At 41.8% G+C, this 14,301-nt stretch overlaps 1 protein-coding gene across 3 annotated transcripts in view; it reads left to right on the plus strand.

The window, feature by feature from the left end:
• pola1 (polymerase (DNA directed), alpha 1) overlaps nucleotides 1-14,301 on the plus strand; it is a 45,473-nt gene that overhangs the window by 4,045 nt on the left and 27,127 nt on the right. For 2 of the 3 annotated variants that reach the window (XM_069512822.1, XM_069512824.1), the window contains 16 exons: nucleotides 27-101; nucleotides 212-350; nucleotides 579-733; nucleotides 893-977; nucleotides 1,210-1,271; nucleotides 1,415-1,504; nucleotides 1,601-1,717; nucleotides 1,847-2,022; nucleotides 2,111-2,240; nucleotides 2,726-2,845; nucleotides 2,941-3,031; nucleotides 3,126-3,250; nucleotides 3,379-3,528; nucleotides 3,938-4,060; nucleotides 14,070-14,102; nucleotides 14,189-14,281. In XM_069512822.1, coding sequence (XP_069368923.1) covers nucleotides 27-101; nucleotides 212-350; nucleotides 579-733; nucleotides 893-977; nucleotides 1,210-1,271; nucleotides 1,415-1,504; nucleotides 1,601-1,717; nucleotides 1,847-2,022; nucleotides 2,111-2,240; nucleotides 2,726-2,845; nucleotides 2,941-3,031; nucleotides 3,126-3,250; nucleotides 3,379-3,528; nucleotides 3,938-4,060; nucleotides 14,070-14,102; nucleotides 14,189-14,281 — 1,764 coding nt within the window. Of the gene's footprint in view, nucleotides 1-26; nucleotides 102-211; nucleotides 351-578; nucleotides 734-892; nucleotides 978-1,209; nucleotides 1,272-1,414; nucleotides 1,505-1,600; nucleotides 1,718-1,846; nucleotides 2,023-2,110; nucleotides 2,241-2,725; nucleotides 2,846-2,940; nucleotides 3,032-3,125; nucleotides 3,251-3,376; nucleotides 3,529-3,937; nucleotides 4,061-14,069; nucleotides 14,103-14,188; nucleotides 14,282-14,301 lie in introns of all 3 variants that reach the window. The other variant, XM_069512823.1, reaches the window with a different exon arrangement.

The following is a 14,301-nucleotide window of genomic DNA, read 5'->3' on the forward strand; positions in this document are numbered from 1 at the left end:
CTGACTTGTTTTTGGTTTCTCTGCAGAAAGTGGACAGGAACTACTCCTTTGAAATTCCTGATGTGCCCAGTCTGTGTGAATACCTGGAAGTCAGATATTCTGTGAGTAGACACATGCACACATATGCACTTTACCCAGATTTTCCAAGACCAAATGAGTTTTCTCCTACTAACAAATTTACATATCTATATGGAAAAAAATATTTTTGTAGGCCGACTTTCCTGCGCTGCCTTCTGACCTGAAGGGGGCAACCTTTTCCCACATTTTCGGTACCAACACCTCCAGTCTGGAGCACTTCCTCCTCAGCAGGAAGATCAGAGGGCCTTGCTGGCTCGACATCAAGACTCCACGTAAGAAGGATATCTAGAAATTTGGCCCGATTTTCAAAGATTGATCATAACCTGGATTTAGTTCAACTTTACTAAAAGGGATTTTGCACGTAACAAGTCAAATATACTCCAGGTTATCAGACAAAGAAATGTTTTCTCTGGAATTTACAATAAATTTGGAATCTCTGTGGAACAGTTGTCAAAAAAAATCCCAATGTAACGTCTCCTCTGTGTGTGTTTGTGTGTTAGAGCTGATGAGCCAGCCGGTGAGCTGGTGTAAGGTGGAAGCTCTGGCCCTGAGAAGTGACCTGGTCTCTGTGGTTAAAGACCTGTCTCCTCCGCCCCTCACTGTCATGTCCATCAGCCTCAAGACGATCCAGAACACCAAGACGCACCACAATGAGGTCAGCCCATTGTTAGTTTCCATGTTTAGCAAGAAACGTATGATCATTCAATATTATATTTCATAACGTTATTATTTAACAGTGTAATTTATTACTGTGGCTTTAAACAGACAGAAATATAAAGTGCAAGGAAGTGATGAAAAAATTGTTCTTCTGCAGATTGTGTCTCTGGCTGCACTCGTTCACCATGAGTTCCATATGGATAAAGCTGCACCTAGACCTCCCTACCAGACCCACTTCTGTGGTGAGTTATTCAAATTTGCTGTTTTTTTTTAGACTTGCACCGAAATGTAATGGAAATGTATGTGAATAGAATCATATTCAGTCACATAAATATTTAAAAAAACCTCAGATTTACATTTTATTCTGCATCCAGTAAGTCATATGGTTAAACATGTTGAATACTAATCAGAAGCTTATTCAACAAGTCTACAAATGATGAACGTGTAGGAATGATTATTCTTGTTTTTTTTCAGTGGTCAGTAAACCAACAGACTGTATTTTCCCGTACGACTTCATAGAAGCGATCAGGAAGAGGGTGAGTGGCCTTTATTTCAATATTTTTGATTTCAATGTACAGGTGTTTTTGGACTTGATCTAGAGAATATTTTATGCACTGTGGCTCGTCTCCGTGGTCTGTGAATGCTGAACATTGATGAAGTGGCTCCCTACCTCTATTAGAACGGGAGGGTGGAGATAGCTGCCACAGAGCGAACGTTGCTCGGCTTCTTCTTGGCCAAGATGCACAAGATTGACCCTGATGTGCTGGTGGTGAGTAGAGGACACTGGGATATAAGAACATAAGATGCACAGGAAACAGATGAAGCGTTTCATCAGCGTGGTGACCTTTATGTATATTTCCCGTAGGGCCATGACATCTTTGGGTTTGACCTGGAAGTGCTTCTTCAGAGGATCAATGTGTGCAAGGTTCCGCACTGGTCTAAGATGGGACGGCTCCGGAGGGTCAATATGCCCAAATTAGGTGTAAGAAAAACAAAAATCACAATTAATAGAGGCTGCTATTGTGTGTCTTTACCATACTTCACATCGCTAACCTTTTCATAAGTTGTATGTGCTCGTGTTTATGTGTTCTCGTGGCCTCTATCCTTGCAGGGTCGTGGCTCCTTTGCAGAGAAGAGCGCAACATGCGGCCGACTGGTGTGCGATGTGGAGATCTCAGCCAAGGAGCTGATTCGCTGTAAAAGTTATCACCTGACTGAACTGACTGCACAGTTGCTGAAGATGGAGAGAGTCACCATACCGCAGGAAGAGATCAAAAACCTCTACAGGTGAATACGTTTATAGGGACATTTAATGAAAATATCTTCAAAACGTTTTTTTATTTAGAATCCTAAAATGTGGGTTTGTGTTTGTCAGTGACTCTCCTCACCTGCTCTACCTGTTGGAGTTGACATGGACGGACGCCAAGCTGATCCTTCAGATCATGTGTGAGCTCAACGTGCTGCCGCTGGCTCTGCAGATCACCAACATCGCTGGAAATGTCATGGTAACATCCAACAACACTGTTTTCTTTTTCTGTTTTTCAAATACCTCTACCTTAAATGATTGAGGGATGAGCTTGAGAGAATATGTGGCCCCACAAAGTGAAAACGTCTGTACCGTCGACATTATTATTTGAAATGCTCATGACAAAAGACACAAGGATAGACAGTCGCAGAGGTTTTTAAATTTTAGTCAGCAGCTTTTGTTCTTTTTTGTACACTATGAAAATTAAAGTCAGAAGCAGAAGAGTTTGTGACAAAAGAAAGACTTTATTTATGAATGAATACAAACAACTTCAGATGATGAAAGCCTTTTCTAAAACCTAGTATCTGTCGTGATCAACCTGTGTATTTTATGGAGAGATTTTTGATTTCAGTTAGAACAGGAAAGAAAAATGCATCACTTCTGAAGTTTACTTCTGGCATGAGTCTGGTTTATAAGTCTTTTCTTTTTTCCAATCACCTGATTTCCTCCTGCTTCTCTTTGCAGTCTCGTACTTTGATGGGCGGTCGCTCTGAGAGGAATGAGTTCCTGTTGCTTCATGCCTTCCATGAGAAAAATTACATCGTCCCAGACAAACCCTCCTTTAAAAAGGCCCAGCTGGCGATGGTAGAGGCGATCAAACACACAGATTTCTCTTTTTCAATGTACAATCATGTGACCAGTGTTTCTTGCCCTTTTCCCTTTTTGTTTCTGGGTCCCAGGTCAATGGAGAGGATGATGTGGATGTAGGGAAAGGCAAGCGGAAGAAGAAAGCAGCCTATGCTGGAGGTCTAGTGCTGGATCCTAAAGTTGGTAAGAACGTGTTTGAAATCTTTTTTTTTTTTTTTTGGTCTTATGTATCTGTGATTTCTTAATTCTATAACCGCCCTCCTTCTCTCTTCTACAGGTTTCTATGATAAGTTTGTGCTGCTGCTGGACTTCAACAGCCTGTATCCCTCAATCATCCAGGAGTTCAACATCTGCTTCACCACTGTGCAGAGGGAAGCTTACAACGCTCAGAAGAAGAAGGAGGTCCGTCAGTTATTTCTTCACGTTTACTACACATGATTTATTCATGGAAAGATGTAAGGTGGCTCAAGGTCCAGGTCACCAGCCTCATTTTCTTCTCTCTGTTTTAATTCCTGTCGTCATGGTTATAGGTGGACGAGCCAGAAGAGATTCCCGAGATTCCAGATTCCAGCCTGGAAATGGGAATCCTGCCAAAGGAAATCAGGAAGCTGGTTGAGCGGAGAAAACAAGTGAAACAGCTGATGAAACAGCAAGACATCAACCCGGACCTTTACCTGCAGGTACACATGGAATCATTCATCCAGTTAAACACAAACATACACACATGTGACATTGTGTCTGTGTGTAATACCACACAACGTCACACTCTCCGTTTTCTAGACAGAGCATGTGTATCTTGCAGTAGCAGAACAAATGAGTGGGGAGGTATAGGACGAGGATTGTCCACTAGTTGATTGGTCGATGATGGCATCATTCAATTGGATGAATAAAATAAAAATGATATCAAGACAAACATACTTTTAAACACGTTTAGAAGAAAGTGGTGCTGTTTACAACATTATCAAACATTTTTAATTTACTTCTACCCCTGTAAAACCATCATTACTTTTATTTTTGATTATGACCTTGAGATGTGCATATGTTTGTATCCGTTTGGCTAAAACTAAACTCTGTTTCACTTTTCCTCAGTACGATATCCGTCAGAAGGCTCTGAAGCTGACGGCTAACAGCATGTACGGCTGCCTGGGATTCAGCTACAGCCGTTTCTACGCCAAGCCGCTCGCTGCCCTGGTCACACACAAGGGTCGAGAGGTGAGTCGAACACCGACACACACATATGCACATTGTTTAATGACTGTGGCCATTAAAGAAGCCAAAATGAATAAACAGGAGAGTGCAGTAAAAGTCAAAACAGTTCCATTTCCATCCACAAGGTGGCACTGCTACCTCAGAATCCACATGTGCACCCCTCCCGCCTCTGTTCCATTTTGTTCCAGAGTTTTTCTTCCTCAGCTCGTGTTTCTTTTTTGTTTTTCTCCCTTCTCAAATTTGTCATCTGCTCTCTCCACCAAATAATTTCTTCCTCTCTCGCCCTTTGCTCCTCTAAATATGATTAATCCTTCAAGTTCATTTTGTCAGAATAAGAGGCTTGCTCTCATGTCTGTGATATCAATAGTTCTGTGTGAGTGTTTTCCAGTAACACAATGCTGCACAGTGCACTCACACACATACACACACACGAAACACTCACTCTCCCCATGTAAAGTCTGTTTGTGTAATGACTCCGGCCAACACGCACGAATGGAACAACGTAGGCGTGCACGCTCGATAAATTGGTGCGAAGCGGCATGTGTGCTGCATGACATAAACGGCTAAACCTGGTATTGTAACCGAGCACCACTCACATACTCTCTCTCCCACCTCGTCAGTGGTTGTACTCATGTTCTTTTAATGAGCTCTAACAGTACACATCCTCAGCAGAGGCGTCAGGCTTTGCCTCAGGGGACTCCTTCATTAAGATCCCCTTACACACTCATTGTGTTCCCTAATGGAGGGCAGGGCAGTAACTGTGTGTGTGTGTGTGTGTGTGTGTGTGTGTGTGTGTGTGTGTGTGTGTGTGTGTGTGTGTGTGTGTGTGTGCGTTTTGTCAGTCAGTTTGTGCCTGCAGTCATGCTTGTTGGGCTGACAGAGCGACATTTTGAAAGGTGTGTATTTTATTTGCTGGTACAGGTGGGAGTTTCTCTCCCCCCAGACTTACTGCTTGTATCACTGTAAACTGCCAGAGGTGCATGTGTTAATTACACTTCACCTCTTCTCCTCTCTTAATTTCATCCAAGAAGCATCAACAGTCTCAGACAGAAAGTGAGCTTCACTCTCATCGTCTGAAATGGTGAGATCATATTTTCTCCTCTGAAATCTGCATTCCTTGTTTGTCAATGGCACAAAACAAAATGTAATTTAATTCTCATGTCAGTGAAAGCACTTTCTCTAAGATTAAGGACTCTACTTCCTAAGATATAAATTGCTGAATCAATCTTTTGTAAAACTTCAACCAAAATAAAATATAGCTTTTGAAGCAGAGTTAGGCTTTTGTAACCAAGTGGTAAAAGTTTGGGATCCAAAGTCCAATATTTACTCCAATTTCTCTTGAAGATTCCTGTCTGTAATCAATGCTTACCGAGATGTTAGAAACATACTCTGATGCTACTTTGCAGGGAGCAAACGAGCAGGGAAATAAAGGAAACTATGAAAGAAACATTTCTCAAATGGATTCGCCGGTTTTTGGGGTTTAAAAACTGCACAAACTCAATATGAATTCAGTTAAAAAACTATTCTGTGACTTCTTGCTGTGTATTAAAACTTAGTGTAAACATGATTTCATTTTCTCTGTACTATCAATTTGTCACATGACACAACTGATACCCAAATATGAAAAAGTACAAAAAGTTGATATATAAATTCAATGAATGAAAGAAAGAAAAAATATAAACGTGTTGCAAAATGTGTAAATACTAAGATAAAGTTAATATTTTTAGAGCCTTGCTGTTTCACTGTTTCGCACTTCTTGAATTAAAAAACTTAAGTCCTATAAACTTTTACACATTGTAGTTTGAGAACATTTTACTGAAACAGGGACATATTGTGGAATATTTCATGTCTTGGTGCTTTAGTAAATAATTGTGTTATATTTAACATCACCAATCTTTTTAGGTTTTATTAGAAATAACTTTCCCAGTGTGCTGAGGTGAACTGTATTTTATCAGGACTTTACTCCCCTGGTATGTTGCACACAGTGGTGAGTGAAATGACATGATTGGAGACACGTGCATCCTAAGGTCATCTGTCACATCTGAAGTCACGGTGCCCACACAGTTCACAGCACAGACTCGCTGAGGTAGCCAGAGATTCACTCTGCACAATGTTTACTTTGTATCTATGATGCATCTATTTTTACTGCGGGCTGTATGTAGACCCCAGCCTCCACACAACCAGGAGCGCCTCTCGGAATAACAATAATAATGTGTGTTGTTGAGGGTTAATTTAAGACAATTAATAAATAAAATCCCAGAATTAAGTCAAACTTCTTACATGTGAGTCCCTCATGGCTGCATCTATTGAATGTCATTTTATATGGTTCCACCAAGTATCAAATCCTGGTTTATAGTTACATGAGGTTGTGACGTCATTGTTTTTCTGATCTGGATGGACAAAACTAAAATAAATCTTTTAGTATGTGGCAGGAAGTGCTCCCAGTACGTGAGTCATCACTTATCACATGTACGCTGGCTGACGGTGGTTTGGTTCATGCAGCACTTTGACAAAACCAACAGTTTTGTATCGGCGCTAAAGTTTATTGACCGCCAGCCAAGTGGTTCTTGGTAGTTTCCGACTGCGGCGAGCCAGAGAGGCCAGCTGGCATTTATAGCCGGGTTTCTAGTGTATTTGTGGGTATTGCCATTTGCACCCCCGCCCCCATTTTAATCGTCACATTTGCACTCAACTTTCATGTCATGATTTAAGAGGCTTTTTATTTTTATAATTGTAACACGCGTACTAACCACTACTCGGTCGCCGACGTAAATCCAACCTCCTCGTCTCTTGCCGCATTCCCTTCATCTGAATGGACGAGTGTTCGGCTGAATGCGCGTGTGTTCGTGGCTTAGTTCTCACCTTTCTCTCACTCTCATTTTAAATTGAGGCCTTAACCCCCTGTGGCACAACGGGTCAAGCCAGGGGCCACAGTGGTTTCTCTGCCCGCGGGGATGACAGACCCTTGGCTGTGGCTCTTCTGATCAGATTTGCCAAGTTAAGAAAACCCCCACTTACCCCCTTCCCCACAACTCATATATGAGTTTCTTGAGCATGGCTTTTATCCGTGTGTGTGTCTTTGACTGTGTGTTAATGCCCATCCGTGAATGTGCACAAGTGCTACTGGCCGAACTCTGCCCTTTGTCGGGGAGACCATTTGTTGTGGCCCTCCTCTGTCCTGGTATGTGTGGGTATTAAGGGGGGATGATGGGTATTAAGAGGAAGGTGAAGGTTTAGGATTACACAGGCGAGGGTTCACCACAGATTGATGTCCCCCTCAACCCCTCTGTGTTATTTTGGGTTCTTTTGTATGTTCGCCAGAGAACGGCTTGGTGCAGAGAAGCACATCTATGACTCACACACAACTCACACACACATGTGTTTGTTTAATAGGCTGAAAGATGCATTTGTCACACCAGTAAGACTTACTGCTGGATCCCTGACATCATCCCACGGTTTCAACTGACACAGGATAGAGAGGATTTTCTATAAGTGTCTAATATCGGAGCCCATCGGCTACTGTCTGATAACGAAGCAGCCTCAGGCAACAATGGTCATTATTTTGGCGCTTCTGCAGTAGACGACAGATATCCAGGCCAAGACTCTATCTTCCATTCGTTGTAAACTGTTTTGTCAGGGTATTGGTGTTAATTTCCTATCTTGGGGCCTAATATTACTTGTCACAGCAAACAGGGGTGTCTGTTACCAGTCAAGGGCACCACAACAGCTGCCACACCACCATGATTTTGTTTTAAAAATCACGAACCTTCGCTTGTCACCACAAACAAAATGCGTGTGTGTGTTGGTGTTTATGTCCTCTAAACGAGTGATGTTAACAACAGGCTGGTGGAAGCCGCTGATTGTTGCGGAACGCAGATTGGTTTGACTTTTGACCCTTTTGCCAGCAAATCTGACAACCATTAGCAGGTGTGTGAGGATGGAGGATGACTCCTGATGGCCATTCTCCTGTAATTGAGTCTCTGTCCTTGTGTTTAAAAACAGCCTGACAGGAGCTCGTAGTTGACATTATTGGACGGCATGCAGAGTGAAGAATAGAAGTGGGCTTGGGTGACAGAGCAGAGGGTGTGGAGAGGTCAGAGTTTGGTTTAGGTTAAACCTCTATTTGTACGTGTGTATGCGGGTGCAATGAAGTCTGAGTAAATATTGTTGTCCCCGTTTCATTCTTCTCGTCCCAAGAATCACAAATCATTTCACCCGTCTCCAACACGGGAATACCTCGACCACCCTATCACATCCAGTCCGTGTGTTCGTCTGCTCGAGTACAGGCTGCGCTGGTGTATTCACGGAAATAATGTTGCCCTTGTTTCTTTCATGCAGGGTCTCAGTCGCCGCTGCTGTCCCAGAATCACTCGGGTCAGTTTTACGTTTTCCTAAATTAGACGTAAGAATACATAAGCCCCCCCCTTACATTGGAGTGTCTGCACATGCATGTGCACCCGCTCGTGTCTGGGGAAATGAGGGCTGCATGTTTCCATGGTCCTGTAGTCCACTTAAAGAGCTGGCTTTACTCTTGATAGGCGTGGACTTAACAAATAGTCACATGGGAGCGTCGCTGCTATTTTGGCTACATTAGCTTGTCTGTGAGGGCTGACAGTGGACAGGACAGGGTTTCAGAATCTAAACTGCGACTTTGGTAACACCTACTAATGAGGACATGTGAGACTGGACTAATGACAGGGATTATAATTGATAATGGACTGATCTGACATCTGCTGTCTTTGTCAGGGCTACTGATAGGATAAGAGGATAATTAGTAAATGGTTTAAGCTGACTTGGCACAGAAGTAGTACACATGTACAGTTCTTTTGAAATCTTTAAATTTCTCGATCGTGTAATCCTTGCTGCATTGCATGGAAAATGTCACAGCGTGGAGCTTGAAGTTTCTGAATAATTTTTCTATTGGTTCGGTGTTGTAGTGATTTATTTTGGACGTTAAAGCCTTAATTAGCACATCTAAAGCCACTGATGCATATTTGAATGAAATGGTGACGAACTTCGATTTGTTTAAATGAAACATGTGAAAACTGAACGTTTCAAATATTGACACTGACAGGTCCCGAAAATATCACTGACCTGTTAAACCACCCACACAAGACTTGTAATATAAACAATCATAAAGAGAGAAGGAGATAACAGCAGCTGCCACAACTTACATCTGCGAAGACACAATATTCACGTTTGAGAAAAGGCAGGAATCACAAGCGATGTTATTTATTGTAACATTTACCGTACGGTAAAATAAAAGCCTTCTTGGACATTTTAAACTGTTTCCAGCTATTGAAGTATCAAATTCATTCATTGGATTGTTGTCACTATCTCGTAATTTTCAATGAATGCCAGCGTTTGGGATCTGCACCGGTTGTATTAAATCAGACTGAGCTTTAAAACAGATTGACCCTCCCTGCAGCAGCCATGAGGACACAGCTATGGCATCTGCCAGGACAGGTGTGTGTGTGTGAGTGAGTGAGAGTGTGTGTGTTTGCACTCGTGCATTTTTACATTTATTCTCTGGGTGTGTGCACACGAGAGCTCACACTAACGCAGAAGAAGCTTTAAATCTTGTGAAATCGTGTCAGTGAGAGAGTGGTTTGTTTGTGCGTGCATACTCATGAGCGTCGTGTACGTGTTGTGCGCCTCCGGAGCTCTGACAGTGGTGCGTTGCTCTACAGGTGCTATTTCAGTCGACCGACTGTCATCCCAAAATGCTTTTCAGCTGAGTGCTTTTCAAAACAATCGTCACTGGTGCCCCAGGCTCTTTTTACAAGGGCCCTCTGCCACACTGAGGTTTAACATGCCGCCTCTGATCTGCTGATCAGCAGAGCTGTGTGTGTGTGTGTGTGTGTGTGTGTGTGTGTGTGTGTGTGTGTGTGTGTGTGTGTGTGTGTGTGTGTGTGTGTGTGTGTGTGTGTGTGTGTGTGTGTGTGTGTGTGTGTGTGTGTGTGTGTGAATGGGAGATCGAGGGTGGCCGTGCATGCCCTTTTCTCCTCTTATCGTTTTGTCTGTATCATCTTTATTGCTTCCTCTCCCTATTTAAACAATTTGTCACTCAACCAAACAGGTCAATTACGACTAATATTATTTGAAATGTCAACTTGGCAAAAGACAAGAGATTTTGTTGCAGAGGTCTTGGAAGTGGATTGAAATAAAAGAATATATGAGAACAGCCTGACAACAAAACACGTAGATGCCAAATAGATAAGGCCAACGAATAGCTGAACAACAGCTGTGAGAAGGCGGATATCACAACAAGGCTGAACCACTTATCAATTAGAATGACAGGGTGCAATAACTCCCTGGCTAATGGGTACACAGGTGCACATGCAAAGACATGAGACATGGTTAAAAGCACACATTTGCAAATAATTCTTCTCTTCTGTCCACACCAAATCAACCAAGCTACAGGTACAGAAGATCTTAATTGTTTATCGTTTTCTTGATGCAATTGAAGTAGTTAACACAAGAAACCTAAATAAATATATTAACAGCCTTGTTTTTTATTAGTACAAAAGTGTTTGGTAGAGAAAAGACATCTTCCTGTTCTCCATCGTTGTCTTACGTTTCTTTTTGTTCAGTGCCAGTCTTTCATTGTTGTATAAAGATCTGAATTCCAGCAGTTAACAGCAGTGTGTGTATGCATACACTCGATTGCATTTTACTACATGTATGACAGGTCACGTCTTTTTCATTTGATCCTCGGGTCAGACAATTCAAACTGAAACCTGAACTTTCACACACACTCATTTTATTAGGAACACTCTATTGCATCTATCTGAATCTATTGCAGTCTAATACAACAGCAGTGAATAGTGAAAAATACCTGTCATAACCTCCCAGATGTCAAAATAACATTTTCAAATGTAATAATAGAGTATAACACTTCAAATTGAATATTTCACTTACAACCACTGAGGAGAAGCATAACAATAAAATGTCGACATTTGATAAGGTGAAGTGACGAATCAACTATTGAAACAAGAGCACGACCTATATTGAGGGGCCGATACGGATACCAATGTTTGGGAGTAAAACACTTCCTACACTTCAAAAAAAATAGATGTGTGGTAGTAAAAGTTGCCAAACAATTACTGTCAAACATACATATAATTAAATGTAATTAAAAACATTATTAAGACCATTAAGCAATTAAATAATCCTATTAAAAATATATTTTATTTCCTGTGATATTAATTTACAGATTGAAACTTTCATTTAATGTTTAAATGTTTTATGCCATTTTAACAAAAAGATGTAAAATAAAAGTTTACACTTTTAGTACATTGTAAATTCCTGTGAAATAACTCAGATATAGATATATCGGTCAATAAATGTGTTTTGAAAAAAATTGTCATTACAATTACAAATTAACTTAACATTGACATAAACTGGTTAACATTGAAAGTAATTAACTTCATATCTTACATTTTACATTATGGAAATAAATGCTGAACATTAAGTTTTCATACTTGTGCATATAAGCAAACGTAAGCACTGATATGTCTGATATAATTGGCCGCCCCTCACAGGTTAATTTCCTGTCAGGTAACTAATTGGTTAATTGACGAACGTGAATATGAAACAAGCAGCTGCTTTACAAAAGACAATGACACTATTAGAGTCTGAACAATACAAGTCCCCTGTCAAGCTTTGTCAGTTTTTTGGATATGAGAGGCATTCACTGTGGTGACTGGTGTAGTCATCAGAGGGAAAACATACACACACTCTTTCTACCCCCTGGGGATATGTGTTTGCATTGGTCCATATAATATCTGTGTGTTGGTATGTGTTTAAAGATGAGCGCGCACACATACACCAGCAGTTGCACACATTCCAGCCTCATGGTCAAATGACTTGTCTTTCACATGGTTCATTCCTTGATGCGGTTTGTCCTGCTGGAAGTGACAGCATATGGAAAACCTGTCTAAATGAGTCCACACATCAATTACATCAACACCTTCTCACCTCACTCATCTTCCCCTCTTGCCGCACTTTGCTCTCACTCTGTCTCTGTCTTTTCTACATCTCTCTATCCATCACCTCTCTGCGCATTGCTTTTGTTTGTCATTCTTTTGTTTTTCCTCAGATCCTCCTTCTCTGTCTCGCACCCCTTAAACCACTTCTCTTTTACTGCTCATCAAGGTAAAAAGAAATGCTGAAGAAAAATTACTCATAATAAAGCGTTCATTTGAACATAGATTTTCAAATTCAATATATGACATAACACAGTAGAAGGGGCGTTCAAGGACCTGCGTTGGTCGAGGTTTGAAGTCTCATTCCAGTGACCCTCTGGTTCTTGGTCACCTCTGTTACCAAGACCTTTCTCCCCCTCTTGCTCAAATTAGCCGGGCGATAAGCTCCTCCAAACTTCAATCATTCTAACCTGTAGAGACCGTCAGCTGTGAATCCTCAGTGGAGAAGAACATTTTATAATCCTACTTAGATCAGTTCCTCAACACAATCCAGTCTCTGCAGGCAGCTCTTTCAACCTCATGGCCTTAGTTTGGCAACAGGTCGGTTGCCAATGTGTTTGCGTTTGTTTCAGTGTGTGTGCATGTCTATGTGGGAGAGCTAGGCAAGGAGGGCCTAAGTGAATAATTGAACTGCCCTAAGCGCAATGATAAAATACCATTAACCATTATTTTTACATGTTTGGGGCATTTTGCCTTTATTAATCGGACAGAAGGGTTGAAAATAGGAGAGAGTGAGGAAGACATGCAGCAGAGTGCCGGGCAGGAACTGAACCTGTGGACCCTCTTGGATACAGTAACACCTGTATTTAGAGTTGTCCACTTTTCTGTACCTTTTTTCACTCAGTCCCTCCTTTTATCTACGTCTCAATGATAATTTCTTATTTTTATTTCTAGATGTTGAATAAAATGCTCTGACATTCACTAAATGTAGCCGTGATCTACATTTTAGCATTTTCATTCATGATTTAAAAGCTTTTATCCACTAAAATGTAGTAATGTTTTGGTTGGAAATCTCAGAAAAACCATCATATTAAACGTCACAAATTATGTCGGTAGAGTCTGTTTTGGTTTTAAGATTTATCGACATCTTATTAACTTCTGAGAATTATTTCATATCCTTCTTTCCCTCCCCCTCTTCCTCTCTTAAACCAGTGTGAGTCAGTTTAGTCGATTCGTCTGCATAAAAGCTGAGCAGCACAACTCAGGGCGAATGTGCTCAGGCCAAAATCTGTGTGTGTGTGTTAGTTTGTGGTCAGACCTTGACCTTGACTGCAGTCCCTAATGGAGGTGGCTATTCTGTGAATTAGTCCAACTCCCCCTGCCGTACAGCAGTATCGAGCAGCCCATAAAGCATGCTGAAGTCCCACTCTGGTTTCAGGGAGTGGAACGCCGTCCTCCCCCCCACAATTCCATTGCTGCATAACCCCGCCCCCTCCTGACACTCTGAAATAGCCACGTCCTTGTCCCGCCGCTGAGCACAGTGCGAGTTGGGGTGTATATATGCGGCTGTGGTTGATTGAGGAGCAGATTGCTGGTGACAGGTCACAATGCGTTCCGTCCCTACGACCCCCCAGATTAGCGACCCGGAGCCCCCACCCAACCCTCAACTCCTCTGGGCCCCCACCTGTTAGGATCCCTCTGCTGCTCACATCTCTCCCTCTTACACACACACACGCAATGGACAACCTGCATTAACAGAATTCTCTTATTTGTCTGTCACTCTCTCTGCGGGTGATAAAGGCCATTACGAGTCATTAAGAAGTGTGTGTGTGTGTGGGTTGAAAAGACTCCTGTCACAGCACACTCTCATAATTGCCCTCTTAGCCAATTATCCCCCATTTAAAAGCAAGTCACCTGCTCTGCTCTCATGTCCACACAAATTCATGCAAACACACCACACACACACTTTCACAATCACCCAACAAATAACATAGAAACGTAATCTTTGTTTGTTTACTGTGTACATGCTGCAATGTGCTTTGTTGCGGGCATTGACGTCCATTTATGCTTTTTTTCTCTTTCAGATATTGATGCACACAAAAGACATGGTTCAGAAGGTGAGATATCAACAAGCCCTCAGTTGTTGTTCACTGAATAGGTTTCGAACAATGTGTCTTAAAACCTTTATTCGCTTGTGACCTAGATGAATCTGGAAGTCATCTACGGAGACACAGACTCAATTATGATCAACACCAACAGCTGTTCTTTGGAGGAGGTCTTCAAACTCGGCAATAAGGTCCGTTTGTGAAAAATCTT

This window comes from Paralichthys olivaceus, chromosome 17 (genome assembly GCF_024713975.1).
Source record: "Paralichthys olivaceus isolate ysfri-2021 chromosome 17, ASM2471397v2, whole genome shotgun sequence".
NCBI lineage: Eukaryota > Metazoa > Chordata > Actinopteri > Pleuronectiformes > Paralichthyidae > Paralichthys > Paralichthys olivaceus.